We start from the raw sequence: 26,699 nt of genomic DNA, 5'->3' as shown, positions 1-26,699 counted from the left end.
CTGCTGCTTACACAATAGTGTGATGAATTTAAAACACTGGCATGGAAACAGCAGGAAAATAGTAGACAATGTTTAAAGGCATGATAATCCTGTTTAGGTGAGATGTGTTCAGGCAGAACAAGAGTCTACTAAACCTTTTTGCTTCAGATTGCACCAGGGGTCCTTTGAGCTAACGCTAATGTTTGTTAGCTAATTTACTAGCTAGCAGCTACGTACGCAGTCAGTCGTTGGGACAAATATGGTGTTGGTGGTTTCAATCTGCTGAGAATGAGCCAGAAAGAAGTCAGGTTTGTTTTAATGTTCACTTTATTATTCAAACACAGACGTTATATCGTACAAATAAGTCAACATGAGTCACTTTGATAGCTAGCTGCATTGTTTACGTCAGGGGTACAATACATTCTTGAAATCTTTTGTTTTTTAAGCTAACCTAGCTAGCTAGCTAGCCTCCGGTACGTGTACTTCTTTCTTTTAGAGGGAACATGTTAATGCCGAACTCCGTTCAAAGCTTGTGGTTAACAGTAGAATTTCGTACAACGAACACAACGTGTCGTAACGGTTTATCCCGACTGAAATGTGAACGGCTATTATTCGCTAACCGAGAGTTCCACCACCGTGCAGAATGATTCAGTTGTTCAACGATCTACTTTTAGAACTGGCTCACGCTGCTAGCTAACGTTACCGCCCACTGCGATGGATTTGAGAGAATGAGACAATGCAAGCTTAATGTTATATACTCTTCACAAACAAAATACTTTTGTTTGTACTTGCTGTATACCGAAACAACCAGCGGCTCCCCCTGTGTCTGGGATTAGCCTATGTGACGTTTGGATTCCAATTCAAAGTCTGCCAGTATTAATGTGGTCGATTTTGAATGATGTTTGGTCTAGCCCTTTTGTGCACACATTGGAGAATGGGCCAGATTTAGATTACTTGGTCAATAAAATTGGTCTGTCTGCTTAACATCAGCTACTAAGCTGGGTAATGTTTTTAGCTAGTTAGCTAGGGTACTGCAAGTGAACGCAAGTTGTCCAACAAAATCTTTATAAATATAACCCATCAAAGATAGTCCACGTATAGCAGCATGATTGTGTAGTAAAGTCGGGTCGCCATACGGCTAAGTAATGCTAGCAGCTGTTACTGACAGTAACTCTGCTTTTGTCCTTCAGCCAGCCGCAGCCGGTTCTCCTGCTGAAACCAGCTGATCTCAGTGCAGATTTAGACTCGTGTTAGTGCTGGTTTTGGACTTCTAATAATGTGTTTAGTCACTTCACGTTAGCAGTCTTATGGAATGGTGTTTCTTTGTGCACAGCTACGTAATGTTATCTGAGCTGCTAATCTACCAGTATAAGGCCCTTACAGGGAAGTAACCTGTGCAAATAGTTAGCCAATTATTTACTTTAGGAAGTCATTAACATGGGCTGAGACACACCTATTAGCTTCATTGTGTGGATGAAAGGCATTCACTCTGTGCCTGCTACTTTATCCTCACTAACTTGCATGCCAGGTGGATATTACAGAAGAAGAAAATATAACAGTCAGTTTATATTCACAAATGTGTTGCCTGTGCTAAATCTGCAGTCACGAAGCTCTTGATGGAGTGCAGGTTCTGCATTAAAGGCAGGTGTTCAAGTTGTCAAACATGAGGTTGAGGTTCACTGGTGGTTGAAAACTCCACTTTTGAGGGTGTATAAGGCACATCTAAATTGTCTTTAGTATAAATAGCCTAAATATAAAGCTTAATTAAATCTTGGCCGTCTGTAGCCTATGTGGGGTGGGGTTTGGATGGGGGCCAAACTTCCTGATCCTTAAAATTAAAAGCCTATTAACTGTTAAATAATTAGTTGCTTGCTTAGTTTAACCAAATCTCTCCTCTGCTGTTCCAGGGATGACCTGACGACATCTGGCTTCTTTGACCTCCTCCTCCATCATCCCAGCTCCGTCGGGTAGGACGACTCCCCAACATCTTTCCATCTGCTAACGTCTGGTTGTCTGCTGGATCCTCTTCCTTTAAAGCCCTCTTACAGCACTGTATTGATCTATTCTGCCCCCCCTTTAAAAAACAGACACCATGTATTGCCTCCAGTGGCTCCTCCCTGTGCTGCTCATCCCTAAACCGCTGAACCCAGCGCTGTGGTTCAATCACTCCATGTTCATGGGCTTCTACCTACTCAGCTTCCTGCTGGAGAGGAAGCCCTGCACCATCTGTGCCTTGGTCTTCCTCGCCGCCCTCTTCCTCATCTGCTACAGCTGCTGGGGCAACTGCTTCCTGTACCACTGCCAGGACGCCGCGCTGCCGGACGCCGCCCACGACCCGGCCATCGTTGGGACCTAGGAGAGAGGAAAGGAGGGAGTAATTTTGGAAAAGGAGGAAGGGAGGGAGTGGAGGGTGACGAGGCACTGCTGGAGATGATACTGCCATGCTGGAAGAGCGGAGTACATGTTGGAGACGGTGCTAAGGAACGGAATACCGCACATACAGAAAACGCTCGGAGAAGAAGCAGTTTTGGCGGACTTTAAGGGGCTGTTTTGCGATGCTGTAAAGAATGACAGACTTACATTTAAGGTGGACGGAGGAGAGGAGGGGGAGGCGAAGTCTGAGGAAACTTTTATGTAACACAGGAAAGGAGGAGCATCCAAACATCGAACGCTGAAGGAAGGACATTTGGGAATTTGGACTTTTTGTGCTTGGGGAAAAAAAGAACTTCACTTCAGCAATTTTTCATTCCAGCATTTGAATAAAAACTAGACAATAAACATGAAGTGACGTCTGTGTTTCAGTATTCTGGTTCCTCTCTGGCCCCTCGGACTCGTTTACCTCCAACATTTCTCCAAAAAAGAAATCGCGTCGGGTTGTATTTTTAGAACGGAAACTCTCTCCACCTTAAACTGCCAAAATTCACACACACACTGATGTTTCACCGGCAGCCATGTTTGCTTCTCACAACCGCGCCGCTGCAGTTTTCCACAAACTTTATACGCCAGGGAGTGTTTAAAGAACAGTCTGCATCTTGATGTTTTGTGGGGAGTAACTGACCAAACTCTGCCGCCATTTTGGCTCTGCACACGTCACGCTGTCCTGAACATGGAGAGCACACACACACACACACACTGGACAATCAATAACTATGCTGTGAATAATTCCTCCTCTGAAGGTGAATAATGCTGAGAAACTGTCCCGCCTTCATCCCCTCCTCCTCCTCCTCAGATTGAACGCCCCCGACCGCCAGATTCACCGTTTCGTTTCTTTTCGCTGTTTTTCTGTTTGTGTTTCTCGTGCATGGGTTGCTGTTTAGTTTTTCAAGTTCACACACAAATTTTAAATAATTAAATGCTGAAAGTTTCCAAAGGGTAGAAAAATCTGTGTGTGTGTGTGTGTGTGAAGGAGGATGTGTGTTATGTGTGACAGGTGTGTATTTTTGCTGTGATCCTGACACGCTGATAAATACGTGGCGTTACACAAGGTGAACACGCAGTCGGTGCTTCCAGCGACAAAAAGCAATACAGCGTGCTGGTCGAGGAAATCAGACTGTCACAATCAGAGAGAAACGCTGTCAGTCAGTTTCCTTGTGTATCTCTGCTGTCAGTGTTCGGCTCAGCTGTCAGACACAGGCGAAGGTATGTGTGTGTGTGTGCGTGTGTGGCCTCCTGTCGCAGTGCTGAACACGCTCACTGCTGCATTATTGCTTTGGTTTTAATTTAAATAAAGTTTTTCCTCTCAAAGTGTAAATTTGTGTCATATCAAGTGTTAAAATTTATTTTTATTGTCTTTTTGTAACTTTTTGAATCAGGCACAGACCAGTTTTTTAACAAGTTTAAGGAGGTAAACATGGCGTCATGACAGAAACGGAGAGCTGAAGTCTCTCCAGTTCTGCAGGACGAACATGGGACCTTCTTTTTAACAAATATGTACCCTGAGGTTTATTTATGTAGCACCTTTCAGAAAAAAGTCAATTCAAAAAGCTTCACAGGAGTGTAGAAACACAAAAATAACTTTATTTAAAAGACTATTTAATTGCAAAAGATGCAAATATATCTTCTTATTTTGTAAATATTCACCCTTTCTGAATTTTTGCACATTTTATACAGCGTCCTAACTTTTTTTTTAAATCAGGGTAGAAAGTGTATTATCTAATTGACTGTTGGACCAGTACTAAAGTCACAGAGAGGACAGCAGTAATCTCAGTTATCTCGAGATAACAGAGCTTCACCACTGTAACGTCAGATGATCTTAACTTGTATCTCCAGAGCTGCAGAAGCACAAAAGAAACATAGAAACAGGTTTAACTTCCCTCATTACTGTGGGTGATGGCAGCATGGCATGTCCTGCACTGTAACATCACAGTGACCAGCCTGTTGTTCTGTTTTCTGGATCGACAAAAATATGTTATCACGAGAAAACCAGCTGTGTTTTCTCGAGATAACGAGATAAATAAGTCGAGATCTCGAGGAAACAACTGAAATTACTTGTTATCACGGGAAAACAGAGTAAATGAAATGTGTGGATGCATGTCCGCTTAGGGCTTCCGTAGAGACCAAATAGTCGTTGGATAAAAGAATTGACAGATTCATGAATGGACGGTTGTTAGTTGCCGGCCCAATGTCACAACATCTGTCCTCTGCCACATCCAGAGATGTTGTTGCAAAGCCAGCTAAACTAGTTTCTGGTAGATAAAAAAGGAAGTTCTGTATCTAGTTAACTGTAAATCTAAATTGCTGATGTTTTGAGGCCTGATTAAAACAATCCGACGGTTTAGCCGGACGTCAGGTTTTCAGGAAGTTTGCTCCACAGACTCTAAAAGCTGCTTCACCTCGCTTGATTTAAATCCTGAGAAATATTAATGTTGTTGATCCCATTTTTCACAAGTTAAAATAAAGGTTTTCTCATGCACAAATCAGCTTTAATACAAATGAACAGCATCAGAGAAAAAACGGTTCCATGCCACAACTGTTTTTGATAAGTGGTTTTCTATTTCAGGAGTTCAGGATGATCAGCCTCCTAAACTGCAGATTATTCTGCCCTGGGCCGGTTTTAAATGTTCATCACACGCCACCTCAGATGTCCAGGTGGCTGGTCTGAAGACGAGACTGCAGGTGAAACCGTCACGTTTCGTTTCCTGTGCTGGTCTGAGGTTCAACATGGGCTGTGGTTGTGATGCAGGTTGGAGAAGCTGCATGATTGACCATCAGCTCTGCAGAGAACGAAAACGTTTATTCAATTTGGGAGCAGTAAGAGTTTTGTTTGTGCAGAACAGGAACTAATATAATCTCCTGAAAACAAGAGCACAAACAGAAGAATAAAAGGAGCTAATCAGCTGCAACAGAATATTGTTAAAGCCTCAGAGTGGTTTAAAATGATTATTGTTGTTCCTCAAAGATTTAATCATTCAGAGAAAAACTTTATGCTTGTTGGTTCTGATTAGAGTCCCAGTCATTTAATCCTTCTTTTATTTACTGTATTATGAACGTGTCTGTACTGCTCAGTCTGGGTGTCCTTATGTCTGAAATACCTTTACATTTGTTAACGTCTGAAAAATATTTTTTTTCATAGAAAATTATTCACAGAAATGTAGAAATAAAAGAAAAACTTCAAAGTGCAGTGATGCCAGAAAAGAAAAGAAAGACTGAGCTTCTCCTCCTGGTGATAAAGTCTAACTTCTCTTCATGAAGATATTTTAGACTTTAATGGATTTGTAGATGAGACGTTAGAGCACAGAAAGAGAGCAGCTGCAGTGAAAGTCAAGTCCTTTTTATTCTCACAAAAGTGAAACACTTTTTCTTTAAGTACTAAATGAAAATAAGTGCAATATAAAGTCTCAATAATACACATTTCTGTAAGCAATATACATCCAGTTACATCATATTTAATACTTTAAACCACAGTTTGAAAATGATGAAAGACGAGCCCCGACTGCTGAAAACTCTGTGGGCCTGAATGTGACACGTTCTGTTACTTTGATGACTTTGGTGTTCACTTAATATTATATCAAGCCAAACCATCAGGTCAAAACATCCCCAAGACGCCACGAGCATCCATGAGTCACCACGAGGTCACCTGTTTGGTTTGTTGATGACAGTTTTGAAGCCTTGAGTTTGACATTTTGTTTTTCTGGAGCCAGAAGTCACCACTGTTTGAATGACCTGTCAATCACAGGTAGCCCCGCCCTAAACCCTCCCCTAATTTATAGTTTCTGTGACTCTAAATGGGAGCATCATGCTGTGATGATGAAGACTTGAATCTAGAGATTCAGACCATGACCTCATTAGAAAAATGTTTACTAAGACAAAAGTAGGCTCATTACTCTCGTAGACTTCTATATAATCACAGTTCTGGAGTCGCCCCCTGCTGGACGGTAGAGAGAATGCAGGTTTAAGGCACTTCATCATTAGCTTCACTGTTTAATCCAAGAGGTAACTTCCACCTCTTATACACAGTCTGAGTTTCAATTGTTAAATTCTGTCCTCACATCTTCCTTCACTCTGCTGTGAGTTTCTCACAAACCTCTCGCCTCACACACCTGCCTTTTCTCGTCTCTTTCCTTCTGTGCAACATTTCAAACAATGCAGAGTAAGCACTCAGATTTTAGACCTCCTGCCTTTGCAGCTGCAGCAAGACAAAAAAAACCTACTGAACAGAACCTCTGTATCTGCAGCGTCTCTCAGCTGGGAAGGTTTACTAAATTATTAGTATGAAAACATTCAGGAAAGGTAAAGTGGTTAAAACGTATGCAACATTCTGACTGTCTGTTGTTTCTTTTAAGTGATCTGCTTCTTGTTCATGGACATTTTCAAAGTGTCATCTTAGGGGCTAATCTAACTCTGCATCTGATTCATCTACAGTGTGATTATCCAGAAAATAATGGTTGAATTGATAAGACGGAGGCTTTTCCATGCTGTGGATTTTGATGTCCAAATTTGGAAAGCATTTGGAGATAAAAATGATCTAATTCGATTATTTTATCTTTCCTTGAACCAAAACCCTCTCTAAACGTCAGCAGAGTCGTCCCTCTCGTGCATTCCCACGTTAAAAGAAGAAATTTAAATAGAATTTCCTTTGCACATAAAAAAGATGACTAACATCTTCTTCCCACGCCTTTTCATCAACCTCACACACATTCCTTAAATAGCCAAGTCAGAGAGGTCAGAGGTCAGGTTAACCACAGCAGAATAATCTCTGTGGTGAGTTAAAGCATCCTGAGGTCAGGGCCCCTCACTAACAGCCAGCAGGGGGCAGCACCTGCCTGCGAGTAAGAGCTCAGGCCAAACATTAAACATCATTTTGATTTCATGTGAGCTTTAAAGCTGAAGTAACAGACCTCCTCTGCTTCTTCCTAATTCTTAATCTTGTCTGTTTTTATGTGCATTTATTTTCCTTATTTTAAAGCACGTTGGGCTAAATTCCTTGTATAAAAAAGTGCTATACAAATAAAGTTTATTATAATTATTCTTTAAACAACCCGATCCAGGTAAAGTCACTTCTTTGGTCACACGATGAAGCAAATCGAAGCTTTGGATGAAAACCAGCAGCGAGCGAGCGCTCCATCCAGAGAAAGCCTCTTCAGGTCATCCTCTGCTCTCGTCTCTTTGGCATTCATTCTGCAGACTTCTTCAGGCAAAATCAAAAAGTTCCTCAGCTTCCTTCAGCTCAGACACAATCTCTGTTCATATGTCGTCTTTAATCCTGACTGTCGGATCACTGACACTCTTCATGTCCGTCTCTTCCTGTTTCAGGTCAACACGTGTCCTATAGAAAGGTGATCTCAGTCTCCTGGTTCTGATATGCCTCCTCCTGCATCTCCATGTACAGCTGGTCCATCCTCTGGAAGGCCAGGTATCCCTTCTTACCTGCGGACGGACAGATGGAAAGTTTAATGAAAATAATTTATATATAATAAATGTAAATGAATAAAGTGTATTTAATGTTTGTACCGAAGGAGAGGACGGTCTCTTTGGCAGCACTGCGAAGATCTTCATCCTCTGACCTCCACAAATCTGCGATGTGGTCGACACTCTCTGTGGCCTGGTACACACACACACACACACACACACACACACACACACACACACACACACACACACACACATTCAACAGGTGGTGCTGAAGCTGTATTTCTGAATGTCTATCTTTGCTGTGAGTGTGTGTGATGCGTGTGTTTCTCACCCTGAGGCATTTGAGAGCGAGACAGGAGCCATATTGGATCTGAACATCAGAGCTTTTCAGACTCTCTGTGTAGTAAACGACCGCCTGCAGGAGGAGGGGAACAGAGAGATAACTCTGCTGCAACATTGATTTTACCGTCACAAGATAAACCAAGAGCGGGAACCTGATATTTACAAGATAGTGCGCGTTAATAACAAGAGCAAGCCATGCCAGTCTCAGTGTTGATGCTAACACTCTGCCTGGTGCGGTTCTGGTACCTTGCTCCTGAAGCTCTTGCAGCTTGCAGCTCTGCACAGACAGCTCGCAGCGGCTTTACACACTCTGTGGTTGGAGTCGACCTGCAGAGCGGCCAGAGTCTGCAGCGTGCAGCCAAGAGGGTGGAGCTCTGTGATGCCCCGTCCCCTCTGCTTGTTTAAAGCCCGCCTCCTTTTGGGGCTCCTCAGGGCCGACAGGAAGTACTCTGAAACACAACCGGGAACACGATGAATAAAGAGAACAGCGTCCATTGAAGAAAGGGGGTTGGAGGGAAGGAAGGACGCGATTTTTTGTCAATTAAAGTCTGATTAATCTTTTTTTAATTGAAACTTTATTGATCCTTTCATGATGGCTGCTCCCCCTACAGCCAAACACACACACTGTACTTGGTGTATGTGTTTGGCAGTAAGGGTGACAGATGGTCCAGATGCCTTCAAGCTCGGATTTCTGGAACGTTTTCAGATCCTAAAGCAGCGAAGCATTCCTCGAATACACACACACACACACACACACCCACCATGTTTACTTTGGTCACTGGGGAGGTTACGTTCATTCACATATGACTACTTCACACCATGAACATCATACAAGAAATAGAACACATGCCACTGAATATTAAACCACCTTCTGCCTCCTCTCACCTTCACTCACCCTGACTTTAACCTCTGACCCAGAAATCTACATTTTCTCTCTTTGGATTAAATTTCCCCAAAACTAATACTGATTTAATTCCGGTTTTAAAGCGGTGGCTGCACCTTCTCTGGAGAGGCGCGAGATGTGCTCTCCCAGCTCCTGGATGCTCCAGCGCTTCAGATAAACGGACAGCTGGAAGAGAGAGACTCTGTCCGGGCTGCAGAGAGGACGAGAGACGGGAACCATCCGAGACACCGTCTGCAGCTGCTGCAGGAGCAGAGAAAACACTGAGGAGGAGGAGGAGGAGGAGGAGAGAGAGAGAGAGAGAGAGAGGTGTTCAGATCAGACAGGGAGTGATAACACTGATTGTGTTTGAACTGCCTTCATTGCTGCCTTTGAATTTATTTTTGTATTTTACAAAATAAAACTCTTTGCAGCACAAAGATAAAGGAAAGTTTGTAAATGAACCTGCTGTTCTGCGTATGTTCTGCTGTACCTTTCTCTGACTGTCCGGGCTGCTTGGCCTTCACCTTGTGTGTGTAACGTTTCCTCAGCGTCCTGCAGAAAGTGTCGGAGCTGCAGCAGAAAGGAGAGCTGCTGTCGTTCACACACTCGTCCCAGAACAACAACACATCCCTCGATCTCTGAACCTTAGGGAGGACTGAAGGAGAGGAGAGGAGGAAGTCTGAATTAATATTTACCTGAGCATACATTGTATACTATTATTTGTAGACAATGTTTCTCTCTTAAAGACAGACACACAGATCTTCACTGACTGTCTCTGGCAGAGATGCTGTCGTTCTTCTCCAGCAGCAGACAGCTCACTCTGTCCAGGACCTCCGCTTGCAGACTCATCTCCTCCAGCAGCTCGCGCCTGGACGGGACGAAGTCTGTCGTTTTTAACATCTGAGGAAACATCATGGACATTATTAAGAAAAGAGAGCATGAGGATGGAGACAGATCATTGTGAAAGACTGAGGCAGAGGAGTCTGGTGTCTTTGAAGAGAGCCATGTAACCCAAAAATCTTCTCTCTGTGAGGAACAGCTACTCAAGACATGAACCCTCATACAAAAGGTGGACTCATAGTACCACACTGCACCTGTAACAGGATGCAGCAGATATCCAGGTGAGTCTCTATAGCCTGATCGAGACCCCAGTTCCCAGAAGTCAGCGGGGCGATGACCAGCTCCTCCTCAGAAGCTGATTGGCTCCTGGTGGCGAGGAGGCCGAGGCTCCTCAGAGTGCTCTGCTGAAGGGAGCTGATGCTGACGGATGGAGAGGAGAGATGAGTTATTTCACATCAGTGAAGTCAGTGTTTATTCTCCTCTGTCTGTCTGCGAACTCACCCGCTGTCTTTCAGTCTCAGGCTGCCCAAACAGGAAGTGTCATCATCAGCGTTGAAGTCATTTGACAGGAAGTCGAAGCTGCCCAGGACTTCCTCCACAGCCAGCGTGTCCTCAGAGGTGGAGCTCTTCAGCAGGGAGAGGTCGTTCTGTGGGAGGACACGTGTGAATATTCTGCAGTATGAGCACTCACAGGTGTGTCTGCGTACACTCAGTACCTTCAGTATGGTCGCCAGGTGAAGTATCTGGTGGTCCAAAGCTCTCAGCTCCTTCTCAGAGCAGCTCTGGCTCTGTAACGTCTTCTCCAGCTCTGAGGTCAGGGCCCCCAGTCTGAGGGCCTGAGCCCTGCGCTGGGCCCCGCTCACCCCCGGCTTCCCCGTGGGAGGAGCAGCGGGGGAGGGAGGGGTGATAGCTGAAGGTGAGGCAGGAGTTGAGGGGGAGGCAGGGGATGAGTATGACTGAATCTCTGAGGAGTTCTGGAACAAACATGAAGAAGAAGAGATTAAATTAAAGCCACAAGATACACATTTATCATTTATCTAGAAACGCTTATAGAATCTACATCCTGTGTGACGTCTCTGTCAAATAAATACAAGTTCATGTTGATGGTGAAGCGTGTCATGATTCAGGTGTTTTTGTACCTGAACACAGACGGAGTCCGGTCTCACTGGTTCTGGTTCTGCTGTGTTCTTTCTCAGGATGTCAGGAGTGCTGGACCTGCTCAACACACAGATATCAAAGTACATTAAGTTCTGTACAATCTGTTTTCTTCTCATGAGTGATTGACAGTTGTGATAAAGTTTGAGGTCTGTCCTCACATGTGCAGAGCGAGCAGAGATCCTTTTTTACTCTCTGCAGGTGTGGAGCGAGTATCTATCACACTCTCCCACTCTTCCTCTCCGTCCTTCTCCTCCACCCTCTTCCTCCTCCCCTCTTCCTCCTCCTCCTCCTCCTCTTCCACAGAGACCTCCAGGGATCCCTCCTCCCCCAGGGACAGATGAGTCTGACTCCCCCCCAGACTGGTGCCCTGACTCTGGCTGAAGGGGAAGCTGTGAGCGCGAGTCAGACTGTGGAGAAGAACACAGACATCCAGCTGATTAAACAGGATCCTTTCACGTCTTGTGTATGGAGGACAAATGCTGCCAAACAGACTCCATGAATCAATTAATATGCCATCTAATCAATCAAAATAATATTAACAATGCTCACAGACCTCCCCTCCTCACCTGAGTGCGTAGGGGCTCTGAGGGCTGTGGGTTGGAGTGACGGAGGTGTGTGAAGGGTTGGACAGGTAGCTGATCAGAGACACGCCCCCTCTGTTGTGTCGGCTGTTGGGCAGCAGAGACGGGAGGGAACCTTCTCCACCCTGCATCTCTCGCACCATCGACTGAGGAGGAGGGAGGAGACTTCCATCAACAGAAATATATCTGAAGTTAAACTTCAAATTCAACTTCATATATAATCAGTGACACCTTTATAAGGTTCACCTGTACAATCTAACGCAAATTAGTATAACGTCTTTTCTATAAATTCAACCTTTACGAAGCCTATAATGTGAAGCCATGAACATATGTAAATCTGCATGAGTCTGTGTACGAATGTTTTCCTTTATGTTTTTGTGATGTGTTGACATTTATATATTCAAATTGTGCAGACTTGCTGCTCTCTTTGTACGATGGCCCAGAAGGTAAAACACGCTGCAACAGCCAAAAACATTTTCATTGGAAGAGACACAATGCAGCTTAAAAATGCTGAAAAAAAACCAAATTAAATTTCAGAAACTTACAAAAAATAATTCACAGCAAACACACTAAAAACACACAGGAAGAAAACAAACATGAGGGAAAAACGCTCCACATTCAGTCATCATAATGTAAGTCGCTCTAAAGCCCCTTTCCCACTGGTCAAAAAACCCACTAACACCTGGCTTTTTTGCTTAACAGGAAAGGTTACAATCGGCATTCAGACCCGGGTCAAATGACTCGAGTAATTATTGCCTCGACTCCGATCGGCATTGACGGGAACACCAAACCTGTGTCGACACGCTAATCACCGCCCCCTTTCCAGCGCGATGCTATGCTCCGTCGGTAACTTCTGCGAGTCCTTGTCATCTCAGCTACAAATTCAACCCGTCTCTGTCTGAGCAGCGCTCGAACATCGTTCGAACATTGTTCCAAATTTGTCGCTGCCGAGTTTGATAAACAGACTGAATGAGTAATAGAATAGACCTAACCACCGTAACATCTTCACTGTTCACTAACCCTGTCTCCGGCGCGTTTGTGACATCAGACGGTGACGCAGCAGAAAAGAGACTGACAGCAGTATACTTCACTAACAATGGGAAAAGAGACAATCGGCGGTGGGTCTTCCCGAGTTTAAAAAACCTGCGTCAACTCATTTAGGTGGGAAAGAGGTATAAGAGGAGCAACTTGTTTTTGGACTCCAGAAAGAGACAGAGCACTGCATTTGATTAATTGTCCTTTTTTGTATCTTTGTTGGCATCGTTTGTGAAGTTTTTCCAAATGAAAATGTTTCCAAATTAATGTCTTCCTTGTGCGTTTTTGGCCACCGTACTTTTGACTTCCCCACAATTAATCTTAAAGCTCTGCAGGGTAAGGGTTGGGGTCTCTGTATACTCACTATGAAGTATTTCTCTGTGAAGGAGGGGGTGCTCGGCGCCGTCCAGCTGTAAACTGAACTCTTCCTGCTGGACACAGACTGCCTGCTGACCGACAGAGGCCTGATCTTCTCCGAGCTGTCGAACGGACTGCAGGTGCACAAACACAAATACATTTATTAAAACTCATGAATATTAAAGCTTCTTAAATCCATAATTTTATCTATTTTACCATAAACACGCCAAGATCACACACGTACATTTCCAGCTTGTCTAATGACTCAGTTTCCCAAGGTTCTTATGCAGACCTGATTAATTTTACGCCCTTTGCTTTACCTTACCTCGCTGTGTGAAGTCTTTATAGTTCAGTGTGTGCAGACTGTTTATGTTATAAGTCACAGTCCCTGTAGATCCATAGATTTAATGTGGCCAACAAGCTGACCGTATTCATTTGTTGATTTTACACAGAAGTATCATCAGTCCCTTTTTCTTTTAGTGTCTGTAAATTCACGTATTGACCTTTCAGGAACTTTGACTTCAGTAGCGCGCGGAGTCATCAGAGCATGCATGCTCTCCATCTCTAACATCCTGCTTTATATTCATCAGCAAGTCTTTTGATTTTTGATTTTTGACAAAAATCTCCACCTTCAGTTGCTGAGATCACTGGGAGTGTGATGTGTGTGTGTGTCTGTGTTTCTTTGTGTTTGAAAGTTTGTTTTGTGATTTTTTCGTCTCTCTGAGGAAAATCCATAAAACATCGTCCACCTGGCTTCTCTAAACCCTGAAATGTGATCTGTCACGGTGCAAGGGCACAGCACAGTGTGTGTGTGTATGTGTATACGTGTGTGCATGTGTGATTTCACTCTGTATTCTGTGAGCTGCTCGGTGACAGCTGGCTCAGGTTAGAGGAGACAGAGAGACAGAGTGAAGAAGACAACAACAGCAGGTTCTGCAGGACGACTGGATACGAGTCTGTAATAATGTAATGACATTAAAGGTGTTGTTTACGTCATGTTGTTGGTTTGAAGGCTGTGAACATAATGTAAAGTGACAGTAATTAGAGACAAACAATGTCTTCTCTTTTCACATCCTCAGTTCCTTTCCTCACCTCCTTTCTTTGCAGTGAAACAGGCTGTAATGGCTGCAACATAATCCTTGATGGATCAAAGTGCGTCCACTAAAAGTTCTTGTTGTTTCCACTGACAGGCTCAGATTGTTATTCTAAGTGTCTGACAACATTACAGAAAGGATCCCTACAGAGATCGACCCACAAACAGACGTTACATCGCTCTCTTCAAACGCACCAGACTCCATTGAAAAAAACACTAATTTAACACAGTAGTTGCTGGTCTACTGCTGCCTCGCTCATTGAGTTTGTCTGTGTTATTGGGTGTTGCACAAATATTGAGTTGGGTCCAAACTAACCATTTAAAACACTAAAGTCACTTAATAACTTAAGCAAACTAACTGACCAAAGCAGAGAGAGAGAGCAGCAGCTCCCGTGTGCTGTGAGGTAAAATGAGTGTTTTTGTCAGTGGAGTCTGGTGGCTTTGAAGATAGCGCTGTAACGCCTGTCTCTGGTTAAAAATAAGCATCTTTCTCTTTGGGTCGAGGAGACAGCAAAGTATAAAAAAGAGGAGCTCTAAAAAATGGAATAATGACAGGGACTAAAAGAGAAAAACAAGCCATGTGTATTTGGATATTTCTCTGGAGTCGTTCACCCTGTCACCTCTTCATCCTTCATCCTGTATAAGAGGAGAATATGTGATGCGTTTGTGGACCAGCTGCTCTTGTTGTTCAAATGAATCATCACCTGATGACGGAGTGAGGGACCACATGTCTGAGGTCAGAGGAGACCTTCTCATATTTAACACTCATTTCCTAAGCTGTCCACACAGACTCCCCCGTCATTCCATTTCTTTATTCTACCTTCCTTTCTGGGATATCGCTGATTTCACTCCTGTCCACCTCTCCTTTCGTCGCCTCACCATCACATCAGCAGGAAATACCTCTGAGCTCGACGTCATGGCGTTATCTGACACCACCTCATCTGTCATTTTCACATCAGAGCTCAGAGGAATCTCGAGTCTTTTTAGGTCACTTATGTGTGTGTGTGTGTGTGTGTGTGTGTGTGTGTGTGTGTTCGTACTTCCAGGTGACCTCCAGCTGCAGTTTGATGGTCCCCAGCTCTGTGATGTCCACCAACATGAGCTGAGGCCTCGCCACGAAGAAGTCTGCGCTCGCACACGTCACCATCCCGACCAGCAGCCAGCCCAGACCCTTCGCCTCCGACACCTGGAAGATATCACCACCACGACATGCAGTGAGTCAAGTTTTTAATACATCCATCCACTGGAGAAAACTTGGGGTGTCGTGACCTCTGTTTGATATTGGTTTAATTTAACAGCATGAAAGAAAGTATTATTATGAGGATGTAGCTTGTGCTGCTGTTGAGGTGTGTTGAGCAGAAGAAAGGTATTGTGGGTATTGTAGTGTCATGGAGCTTTCTGTCTCTTTTCTAAATGTAAATTCACCTTATATAAATGTTGATATTAAGATTTAAAGGAAGGTGCACGTTCTTCTCGCTCATGTCATCAATGTTTATACTCTGTGATATTTTAAATAAATCCGTCTTTTAAAGGTTTTTTTTATTTTTATTTTGCTGTGTAAACTTTATGTAAGTCTTTAGTATTACTTGTGTTGATTTGACCTCTTAAGAAGTATCTCTGATAAATCAAGCTTGAGCTCGTTTAACTCCAGGTGAGGCGAGATTGATTCCACCTGAGTCAAGGTGGCACTGATTACAGAGCTCCCCCCCTGATTGGAAAGCAGGTAACAGGTTATAAAAGCTGGGGAAGCAGCAGGCTGCTCTGTGTTTGTCACTCCTGAGCACAGGGCTGAGAGGAGAGACGGGTTTTAATATTTTATGATCACTGTTTCCAGTTTTGATGCAGAGGAGCTTTAAAATACCAAATGAAGGCCTCTGAATGAACTCTTTTCATCTGGGAAGTCTAAACCCTGCATGCCTGCCACACTGACATCCCCACGTACAACATGTGGCTTTGAGTAATACTGCTCCTGAATTAACAAATGTCCTTCGTGTGTACATCTTTCACAAACACCTGTGTGCACTACACATCAAAAATCATCAATTTAGCAGCAGCTAAACGAAGTGCTAAGAGCTAAAGAAACCGTACATAAAACCGACAAAAGGGAAACTCCAATGCGAACATTTACGCGTCTGTTTTGAGTCAAACATCACACCTAGCTTCTTAGCATGTGGCTAAACATAGCTGGACAGTTCAGCTAAGCAGTTTCATGTATTCTGAGGGGCCAAAAAGAGAGACTCATTCAGTTTGAGGATGTTTTTAGCAAACCGGCTTTTAAAACCTTAAACAGAGTCTCAGTTGATATTTATGATTGTTTGGTTTCAGGGGGAGAGATGGAGCGCAGTGTCACGAGCATAACATTAGTCGAAGATATTGTGCCTCTGGTTGATTTGACATAATATGGGCATGTAAATGGAGACGATAAAGGGGCCCAGGATGGAGCCTTGTGGGACGCCACTGGATAGATAAACTGGAGAGAAGGTAAAGTTGACTGAGAAAGGAGGAGTTTGTGCAAACGTGTGTTTCTGTGTGAGTGTGTTTGTAACCTTAATATCAAAGTTGTGGTTAATGTGCGGCAGGAAGACCATCTCCTCTTCGTCCCAGGACTGTGTGTCGTCTGATTCGATCTTCCCTCTGATCCTCCATCGCTGGCGGCCCAGACGCACCACCACCTGGCCATGTGACATCACACAGACATGACATCATCAACCACTAGAAAAGAACTCACGAAACAAAGCAGTTAGAAAACGTATTTCTCTTTGCCTTACAAAACTACTCAATGGTAAAAAAAACTAGGTCATGTTTCAAGGTTAAAGGTCAGTGAATCATTCAAAGAATAATTTTCTGCACGTTCTTCCTCTGCACGATCTTTGAAGCTCACCTCATATTGGTCTCCAGGGCAGAGCCGAGCAAAGCCGATCAGACCTGCGAATTAAAACGTGTTCAATATTTGGATGATGGCGTGTAGCTGATAATGTGAAGAGTGTGTGTGTGTATGTGTGTACCTTTCATTTTGATGTGTAGCTCTCCGAGGAGGATCTCTAACTCTCCCTCCATCACTGACATGTCCTGCAGGGAGGAGACATTGAGTAAGAGAGGAATTTAAGAGAGAATAAATACATCTATAGCAGGGAGTTTTCTCTTTGATACTTTTCACCTAATATCTGTCCAAATGGAGGTCAAAGGTCAGAGACATCTTCAGAACAATGAAACTGGAGCTGCTATGAATTCACAGTTTTCCCTAAAGGACATTTTAGTCCAGTAGATGCCATCACCTCGCAGAGCGCGTCTCTTCATTTTCCTCGCTTTCGTTTGTAGACTGTTTGACTGAATCTGAGCTTCAAATTTGTTTGGATTTTCACTTATTTTTGAAGTTGTATCTGTCGTCATCGATCTTTTCTTTGTTTGTTCAGCCATAGTAGATTACTGTTTACTCGCAACACTTGCAGAGACCGGAGAAGCAGCAGCTTAGCTCCGCCTACCCTCTCTGGCAGACCAACCACTGCTGGGTGATCACTAACTGGGCGTTGCTAGTGATTTTTTCCGTGAATGTCAACACAGACACCCTGTCCATAATAATACTATATACTGCAAATGCAGAGGCTTTCATCAATGGGCCATGGGCTCAATCACCATGGTGTTAACTCATTCAGTGATAGATAGTGACTGAACAGACATTTATTTAAATGAAAGAGTTTATAGAGCTGGTAAACAGTGTCGACAAATGAAGCTCAATAAAACACGTTTTATTTCATCTGCATGTGTTTCTGCTGTTATAATGTGCATCTCAGGTGTGACTCATCCATCACTGTTGATCAGCTTAATGTGCACACATGCAGCAGGTCAGAGGTCACACATGCACTGTATGATGAATGAACCAAAGTCAGAGTTCAACATTTCAAAGTTATTCGAGCATAGTTGCTGAAAATGTGGGAAGAAAATGAGGCTACATGTTTACAAAAGTAAAGCTCCCTTCTTCTTCTCTTGATCTCATAAATGAAAATAAAACAACAATAAGTCGTAAACAGTCGGTAAACTCCCTCAGTTGTGCTTTCAGGCAGCATGTGTGCACCAGACGACCTTTAGCAGTTTCATAATGTTTCTCCTGCTGCCAACTTCTCACAGAGCCTGAACCAGGGCTGAGGGTGATTTCACTTTTATGAAAGATTTCTGTCTGAAATCAGTCTCATATCAGTGTGAGGCAGGGTGATGTTCAGAAAGAGCAGACATGTTAAACCCTCCCTGGGTGAGCATTCTTTTTATGAAGCTGCAAAATGTTATGATACAGAAAAATGTGAAATCAGATTCTTGTGTTCTGATTCATCTTAAAGAGTCTGAAAAAACAACCATCCGTCATCTGCATGCAGCAGAAGGTCTACGCTCTGCTGCCAAACCTAAATAACCTGTGAGTGACGGCTCCGCTGTGATGTTTCTGTTTGCAGCCACAGGATGAGGGTCATTAACAGACAACTGAACACTCATTCATACTTGTCTGTCTGTCTGCCTCACACCTGTTTAACTCTTTCACGTTCACATCTATGTATGATCCTCTGTCGTTCTAACCTCCTCACTCACTCCTCCTCTGTGTTTCTAAATTTCTCCTCTGCATCTTTCCTTCTTCATAACACGTATTTTTAAATCTCTTTCTTGGGGCCTCTCCCTCTCTCTCTCTGACAAACAGACACACATGCTGACAACATGCACGCAGAATTTACTCTGTCACATTCAGAGCTTTACAACCAAACAGGAGTCTTTAGGAGATGAGAGGTCAGCACCTCTGACAGTTACACTGGTTTCTTTGTGTGTCTGCATGACCACACAGGCTGTGTCTGTGGTTGTCTCAGTACCTGCAGGCTGTGTCTGTGGTTGCGGTTGAGCTCCAGCAGACTGTCTCTGGACGCTCTGGTGGACGGGGACAGAGAGAAGGCTCTCTTCATGTTCACGGCTCCCTGACATAACCTCCACTGGATGCAGTACGTCTCATACAGCTCCTCCACCTGCAGGGACACAGACAGAGACAACCACAGGTCAGAGGTCAGACTGAGAGCAACAATATTATTCATTTTATTAACTTTATTTTCTGTGTTTTTGATTTGTTTGTAAGATGAAAAAAAGTTCTGTGCTTTTAATTTGAAAGAACGCAGAAGGAGATTTCCCTAAAATGTTTAAAGAGCTGTCGTATCAACCAAACATCTGAACCGACAGCACAGACAAAAACTCTTTTACCTTGCTGATTTGAAATTCTAGTCTCCGTATGTATCTCTCCAACGCTCTGATCTCCTGTGAAAGAAGAAATATGATCACTTAGTTTCCAATCATTCTTTCACTGTTTATTTATTGGTGTGTTTTACATGGATCGATGGAAAACGACTTGATGAGGTTTGGTTGTGGTGCTGTGCAAAGATTACCTTCTCTAGATCATAAAGGAAGGCCTGAAACGGAGAGAAGGAAACCATCATCATCTTTATTGTAATCTTAACCATCCAGAAGACAAATCAAACCATCACACATACAGTCTCCTCCTCCCTCTCTCTCTCTCTCTCCTCTCACCAGTCTGGAGTTCCTCTTGGTCTCTCTCTGCTGTGACGACAGGAAGTCCATCTCAGCCTGGTGACCCTCCAGGAACTCCCTGCACACAGTCACATGATCACACACATGCTGGAGTCACGGTGAAGCTTCAGGACAGATTTTACATGATGCAAGTCTCTTAACCTATAACACAGAACTTATCAGGGGTGGAAAGTAAATGACGACGATACATGCAAGATTTCCTAATACTTCTCTCTTCTACTCCACTACAGAGTTTGTATAAGAAGTATTAAAGCACATTAAAGCACATTATTATGAGTATTCAAAGTTTAATTCTCCATCCCCTCAGCAGCAGGGTGCATACAAATATCCACCGTCTACATACTTGAGTCCTTTGCGTAGCGCCTGAAACACCCCGTCCACCTGATCCGGCGGCAGAGAGCAGATGGCTCCGCCTCCTCTGCTGGGAGACAGGTGCATCCTGGGAGATTTGGCTCCTGAGATGGACTTGGAGCGGAGAGAGTTACGAACAGAAGAAGTCCTGAAACAGAAACACATGAGGTAGTTATTGACAGAGATATCCCACTGATAACTGACTGAATAATTATTACTCATCACAGGTGAGGGAGGGGCTTCCATGGTGTTAGAACATCTGTGTGCTCCTCTCTTTAGTGCTACTCTTCTATTAAGCAACTAAACTTTTTTTTGAGAATCTTTGAGATGCTGTTAAACGTCCTCCAGAACAAGCACTGGTTTAGCTCAGCTTGTGAGTGCCACATACAAGCACACCTGCTCTGCACTTATGAAAATGTCCCCCCATTGTCGGGGTGGGTGTGAATGCAAACCGCCAAATGTTTCGCCTCGACTTCATGCAGACTTTTTCCTGCAGCCTCCGAGTAAAATGTCCACAAGAAGTCGGGGTGAGTCAGTGTGTGAACGCAGCAGGTGGTAGTCAGGAACATTCACCATGAGCGAGCGGGTGTGACGTTTATATCATGTGACCGCTGTGAAACCAGAAGAGCGACACATAACGGGATGATTAAAAACATCCGAGGTTGAAGAATAAGGATCATTTACAAGACGACAGCAAAGATGTCTGCAGACTGGAGAGATGAAGAGATTCAGGAGCTTCTGGCTCTGAGGGCCGACGCTGTATCTGCGTCCGGGCCGACTCCAGCCTCCAGCCTTTCAGTGCACGTCATCCCCCCTTTCTGTTCCCTGTGTTTCCTGTCTCTCTTGGCCTCTAAAAGAACACATAAAACATTTCCTGCCATAATGTTTGTGTGCCTCCAAAAATGCTTCTAAGTAAACATCCGCTAAGTTATGTACATAAGTTTAAATTTGGTTTCACGCGTGACATGAACTTCTATCTCCTGTGTTTGTTTGACTCATCCACCCAGACCTCCCTTTGAGGACTCTTGTTCTTTACACTATGTCCCCTGACTCGTGTGGCATTTGGACACATCTGCACAACAGAAATTGAAGGTATAATATATATAATAAGTTGGATTTTCCTAGAAAAATAAATGATAGACTTTTACAAATATAATATAATATAAATCATCACTTATGGGCCTCCATACATGTGTGTTGGTGAGTGTGTGTGCAGACCCTTGTGAGACCCTTCCCTCTGCATCTATTCTGTTGTTTTGCTTTGCACGGGACGTTTTCAGGAGGGGCGCTGTCGTGGTTCCCTGAGCCAATCATAGCGTGTAGGTGAGTGGTTCAAATTAGCAACTGGGCCCCATTCAGACCGGCAAACATGGTGAAAGAGCGATGCAGAGTTGGCCTTCTTTCTGTTGGACAGGTAGGTGCCTCAAACCGGGTAGGACAGGCTAACTGGCGGTTAGCATGCTAGTGCAAAGTTAACCAGGATGCTATCGGTGTTAGCTCGGCGGGGTGGGTGTGTTCTCGCACGAGAGAGTGAGAGTGAGCTTCTGGTGACGAAGAGCCCAGGAGGAGGGGCCCAGTTTGAATGTGTTGTTGACAAAATGCAAGGAAAAATCCTACTTATTATACCTTTGAGGTGCACTGTAGGCTATTTGCAAGTGAAAGAGTCCAGCTATTCAAGCTGAGACACAAACAGTTCAAATCAAACTGTTTTCAGGTTACATAAACTAAAGTGCTGAATTTTATTTGGTCATTAATTTTTAAGTTTGTGTTGAAGCAGCCTCACGCAGCCTGTTTGTGTTTTTATCAGCCATGTTTCTGTCTGACTGAAGCTTCCCTCAGACTCTGCTAATGTTCTCTGTAATTATGGACGCGGCTATAAAAGTGTTTTTATGGCGCGTCATATTTTGTGTCGGCGGTGTGCTTATGTCGGGTTAACGGTCGTGTTGTGTTCCTGTCACCATCAGAGCTCCGTGATGAAGAATCATGGCAGACCACACAGAGGAGTGTGTGTGTGTGTGTGTGTTAAAGAGATATAATGAGTTTTTGTATGTTTAAGATGACAGGAAGTGCATTCCATTTTGTTCTGTATCCCCGGGGACAGACAGGCCACACCTGGGGGTTTCTTGCTGGTCTGTGGTGTGTTCACTGTCTGCCCGTCAATCAGGAACAGGCCCGTCTGAGGATGAAGGGATTTCCCTCCTCACAACATACGACAGTTGAACATTTTTAAATATCCTTTTCTGCATGTGACTGAAGATCGATGATCAGTCAATCAGAGGCCTGAGTCTGACTGTTTCTCTAGTTTCACTGAGCTGAGTTATCTTCTTTATGTTCTTCTGCCTGTGATTTCTTCTGGAAGTTTTCGTGCATCAGCGTGTCACTCACCGCCGTCGTCCAGTCAGAGAGCTGAACCCGGTGAAGGAGCGACTCCTGTGAATCAAACCTCCGTGTGAGGGTGAGTCGAATCTCAGCTTCACCGACATCCTGAAGGCAGAAAACAACACGGGAGCAAAGAGCGAGATTTTAATAACGCTTAATAAAATCCATCATTTTAACATTCACAGTTTCTATTTCCTGTTTTATCCTTATGAAGCTTTGATACACAAACACGCAGAGATTAGACCAACACAAAACAATACTCAGAGCTTTTTTTACCCAAACATAAATGTTCTTTTTTAAAGGCTGCATCAAGGTTTCACAGATTCACAGATGCTTTTAATGGCCTCTTTTATTTTGGTCTTTTGGCAGGTAAGAAAACCTGCTCAAGCCAACAGAACAACATTTTACTGGATCATCTGCTTTGCTTTTTATTTTCGCCATTGTGACTGTTTTAATGTGTTTTCACCTTGTTGTCTATTTCCACTCATTCTGAAGACGCACAAACAAAGCCTTAAATCAGCAGGACCACCCCAACTCTCAGACAATCCAAACAGGAAACAGAAAAACATCTGTGGGATGAATTTTTAAAAGGAACATCCTGAAAACAGACACGAGTATGAGCACGTGCTGCGACGCAGATGGAGTCATGTTTTATACTTTCATTTCAACAAATTATTAAAGCTGAGTTTTGGACAAATATAAGAGTCAAGTTTTAAAAGACAGTCTGTGTTTGTGGCTCACTGTGACTTTAACTACATCTGCGTGAAATAAAAGATTCAAACAAAACATAATTACTCGATATGAGCAACAACATCACTGAAGATGCTAACGAAGAAAACAAAACGCACTGCGTGGCGCAACATGAAAGGTTAATCGAGGATGAAGAGCAGGCAGCTTGTATTGTTTTCATTCTCAGGTACACGTGTTCACAACCCACGTAAAAATACTGCAAAAGCAACAATACCACACACACACACACACACACACCCACATACACACACGCAGTCTGGATGCCATCTGCTCGGAGGCTTTAATGTGGTTCCTGTGAAACAACAACATTTGTCATCAGTCACTGACAAGCTTTTCTATTCATATTAAATAAAACTATTCAGAAAACTATTATACAGCTCGTTTAAAAGAGAGGTTTGATATATTTTTATATATATAGATATATATTATATTTGAATATATAGCTCGACTGCTGCAGGATGAGTTAAGCAGGATCAGGAGAGTAGCTGAGCATTGTTGTATCAAACTGCCGTTGTCTGCCATCTTTGTGCAACTAGCTTGCTAGTTTTAGCTTGTAAAAGACACCAATCATGCGTAATGAGTGCACATGTAGAGTGCGCCCAGGTAGGCAGGCAGGTACGGTGTATGAGTCAAACTATAAAATCAAACTACACGCCAAATACATTTTTCTCAAACATGGTTTCTGCCATTATAGTTAGTTCTTATCATGCTGATTTACATCCAGGTTTATTTTTAATTTGATACTTTAAAAGGATGATTGACAGCTCTGTTGACAAATACGGCTCTTGCAGCCGATCCGTTCCAGATTAGCAGAGTAGAGGAGGAACGGCGAGAGGAGACGTAACAAAAACAATCACTACAGGCATTGAAGTTTACATATCTGTGAACGTCTGCCTCAGACCAACACAAGAAGCTGTTCTGCTGTTAAACACGCCAACGTGCGGGATCCTTGCTGTTTCTTCGGTAAGTTAAGTGTGTGTTTTGGACAGCGGAAGTGGCTAGGGCGGTGCCACTCGTCAATCTCTACTGCGCAGACTCTGGCTCCAAATGACGTCAGCATCGTAAGATGGCAGCACCTATCACAATGAGAGCAGATGGAGACGAGTCATCCATCTATATATACAGTCATTGGTCTGAACCATCTCCAGGTCAAACAGGGAGACAGGTCCTCAGGAGTTTGAACAATTTTTAATTTATCCTTCATGTCAGCCCATAACGGTCATGTTTCAGCTTTCTGGAGACAAAGTCAAACACATGCAATCATTTGAAGGCATGCAGCATGTGTCAGCTGATCAGTCGTGTGAGTTAAATGTATACGCTTCCTCTGAACTAATTTGGTTAAAGTCTGGACCAAGGAAAACAAACACCTCATGTGAGCCTTCAAACTTTTTCCTTTGCTGTCTCCATTCAGCTTTTCTGAGCAAACATACGTTTATGGAATCACAAGTATTCTTCCTACATCTTCTTTCAGCTTCTTATGGAAGCAGTCTGTTGATAATGTGGAAAAAAACACCTTGAATGTGCAGCTTCAGTTATTAACCAGGTCAGTATTTCCTCCTCTGAGTCTCCTTTGCACTTTGTGTTAATTTCTGCAGGTGTGGAAATCTGATCTGTGTGGAGCTGAATCAAGGTCACCTCCACCCCCACAGGCCTGCTGTCAGTGTGATCAGAGTAACCCAGTTTAGAGTTCTGACCCAGAATGTAAAACACACTCTGGACCTGGAGCCAAAACCCACAGAGTCACCGAGCAACCGCACCAAACACACAGTGATGGAGACACCGGGTGTGATCATTAGGAACACACTCACACACACACACACACACACACACACACACACGGGTCTCCCAGTAGAGGAAGTGTCCATTCCTTTGAAAGGATGATCAGTATTTATACGTTTTCATTTCCTGCCTATTAATCCAAAATCTTCCTTCAAGGTGAACCCGAAGGTCGGAGAGTCAGAGGATGAGAAAGCACACCTGTTTGATCTGACGTCTCTAAATAAATCTGCAGACCTGCAAAAGGCGGCCGAGTGTCACAGCTCAGTCCTGGCTGAAGGCCACATTAAGCAGCTGTAACAAACTATGAGAATAATGTTGCACACGTCTATTAAACAAGCCTCCATCCTTCTCCACCCGTCTACTCGTTACTGTCTCTGTCTGAACGCGTCGGCTCACTGATCCGCTGGAAGGAGCTTCTGAATGCGGCTGTTTCATTCAATCAGACATAACACACTGAACACACCCTGAACTACTGTGAAGCAGCTGCGTAAAGGAGGTCAGCTGTTTGTGTTTGACTCGTCCACTGTCGACACCAAGAGAGAGAAAGAGAGCAGACAGAGATGTAGAGATGGAGAGATGATCGCTGACAGTCATAAATACAGATATAATCTTATATTTGTTGCTCTAAATCAAACATATTGCAGAATGTGTCCATCCGTTCTTCATGGTAAAACAGCCTCACTGTAAGAGCAACAGAGCAGAACGTGAAATAAATCATATCTGGAGTGTGTGAAAAGAGGGAGACACATTCCTCGGGTGAAGAAGAATTCAGGGGGGTGAGGAAGGAGGAGGTGTGTGTGTGTGTGTGTGTGTGAGGGGTGTCTGGAGGAAAGCTGGAGTGAGCGCTGGTCTTAAATAATTAGCCTTGACCTGCGGGTGATTTACAGGGTCCCCTGTGGTGAGGAGGTCAAAGGTCGGGGCTGTTTTGTGTGTGCGCGTGCATGTGTGTGTGTGCAGCAGAGCCTCACAAGGGGCCTGTACATCGTCTGTGGTGGCAAATACACACTCACAAGGACACACACATTTTAAACGTTTACATTCAAACACACACACACAAACTCAGACATAAGGAACTGATTTCCCTCTCTCTCCTCCGTGGTTTCAGCTCTCTCTCTCTCTCTCTCTCTCTCTCCTTCAGCTCAGCATTAATTAGCCTCGATTCCAGTGTCACGTTTTCCTGGTTTTGACTCGGTAATGATCGTTTCAATCAGTCGCTGTGAGACTCACAGGTTTGTAAGTGATGGCAGATTTAAACCTCCAGACGGCTCAGAAATCCTGAAAATCAATGAGCTTCACGCGAGAACCTTCAGTCGTTTCTTAGTTCAGTTCCAGGTATGATTGAAGAGCAGTTGTGCTCTTATTTAGGAATGAAAATCACAAGTGGTCTCGAAAGAGTCATTCACTGAAACTTTGCCTTTCATCTGAAGTCAAGTTTCCATCAGGATATTGTGCAAATAGCACAAATCCAGAACAAAATGCAAAATAAGCATTAGCATCCACTACTATTGTGCAGATATTAAGAGTCGGTTCATGAGATAAACAGTTGGTGGAGGTAATTTTTCCGTCTGATGCCAAAGGCTCCAGTCATCAGCTGTAATAAGTGGACGTAGCCTCTGCTATCAGCTTGAGCTAGCTTGGTTAGCAAGGTGTAACCATTTAGCATGGTAACTGATATTAATTTGAGTGCTAATTTTGGCTAGCTAAAAACAGGCTTTAAACAAAATCGATTGCTGACTCAAAGTGTCTTTTA

The 26,699-nt window shown here is 43.7% G+C and overlaps 2 protein-coding genes across 3 annotated transcripts in view; one reads left to right on the top strand and one right to left on the bottom strand.

Moving 5' to 3' along the window:
* Positions 1-197: 197 nt before the first annotated feature.
* On the top strand, positions 198-3,724 carry blcap (bladder cancer associated protein). Of its 2 annotated transcripts, none has more exons than XM_069678099.1 (2): positions 198-287; positions 1,887-3,724. In XM_069678099.1, the coding sequence occupies exon 2, from the start codon at positions 2,072-2,074 to the stop codon at positions 2,333-2,335; it is 264 nt and encodes an 87-aa protein (XP_069534200.1). In that variant the 5' UTR covers positions 198-287; positions 1,887-2,071; the 3' UTR covers positions 2,336-3,724. The 2 variants fall into 2 exon arrangements, with proteins under 2 accessions (XP_069534200.1, XP_069534201.1); XM_069678100.1 differs by having other exon boundaries at positions 232-282.
* Positions 3,725-6,619: 2,895 nt separating this feature from the next.
* Positions 6,620-26,699, bottom strand: part of ripor3 (RIPOR family member 3) — a 43,244-nt gene continuing 23,164 nt past the window's right edge. Inside the window, exons 3-26 of the mRNA XM_069678292.1 lie at positions 22,427-22,525; positions 20,034-20,189; positions 19,670-19,748; positions 19,528-19,551; positions 19,346-19,399; positions 18,967-19,116; positions 17,125-17,188; positions 17,001-17,044; positions 16,666-16,791; positions 15,160-15,305; positions 13,034-13,160; positions 11,620-11,780; positions 11,212-11,460; positions 11,035-11,110; positions 10,612-10,869; positions 10,397-10,542; positions 10,150-10,315; positions 9,826-9,955; positions 9,546-9,710; positions 9,172-9,336; positions 8,419-8,621; positions 8,162-8,245; positions 7,930-8,020; positions 6,620-7,845 (exon numbers count right to left, since the gene is read on the bottom strand). Coding sequence (XP_069534393.1) covers positions 7,745-7,845; positions 7,930-8,020; positions 8,162-8,245; positions 8,419-8,621; positions 9,172-9,336; positions 9,546-9,710; positions 9,826-9,955; positions 10,150-10,315; positions 10,397-10,542; positions 10,612-10,869; positions 11,035-11,110; positions 11,212-11,460; positions 11,620-11,780; positions 13,034-13,160; positions 15,160-15,305; positions 16,666-16,791; positions 17,001-17,044; positions 17,125-17,188; positions 18,967-19,116; positions 19,346-19,399; positions 19,528-19,551; positions 19,670-19,748; positions 20,034-20,189; positions 22,427-22,524 — 3,063 coding nt within the window. The 5' untranslated portion in view covers position 22,525 and the 3' untranslated portion in view covers positions 6,620-7,744. The remainder of the gene's footprint in view (positions 7,846-7,929; positions 8,021-8,161; positions 8,246-8,418; positions 8,622-9,171; positions 9,337-9,545; positions 9,711-9,825; positions 9,956-10,149; positions 10,316-10,396; positions 10,543-10,611; positions 10,870-11,034; positions 11,111-11,211; positions 11,461-11,619; positions 11,781-13,033; positions 13,161-15,159; positions 15,306-16,665; positions 16,792-17,000; positions 17,045-17,124; positions 17,189-18,966; positions 19,117-19,345; positions 19,400-19,527; positions 19,552-19,669; positions 19,749-20,033; positions 20,190-22,426; positions 22,526-26,699) is intronic.

Source organism: Semicossyphus pulcher, unplaced genomic scaffold (genome assembly GCF_022749685.1).
Source record: "Semicossyphus pulcher isolate SPU_LCO1_2020_fin unplaced genomic scaffold, fSemPul1.0.p SCAF_3, whole genome shotgun sequence".
Taxonomy (NCBI): domain Eukaryota; kingdom Metazoa; phylum Chordata; class Actinopteri; order Labriformes; family Labridae; genus Semicossyphus; species Semicossyphus pulcher.
Note: the sequence above shows the minus strand (reverse complement) of the source record. Positions and strands in the feature narration are given on the sequence as shown.

Bases quoted from the DNA above. Each gene is read 5' to 3' on its own strand.
- blcap (XM_069678099.1), top strand. From the start codon at position 2,072: ATGTATTGCCTCCAGTGGCTCCTCCCTGTGCTGCTCATCCCTAAACCG.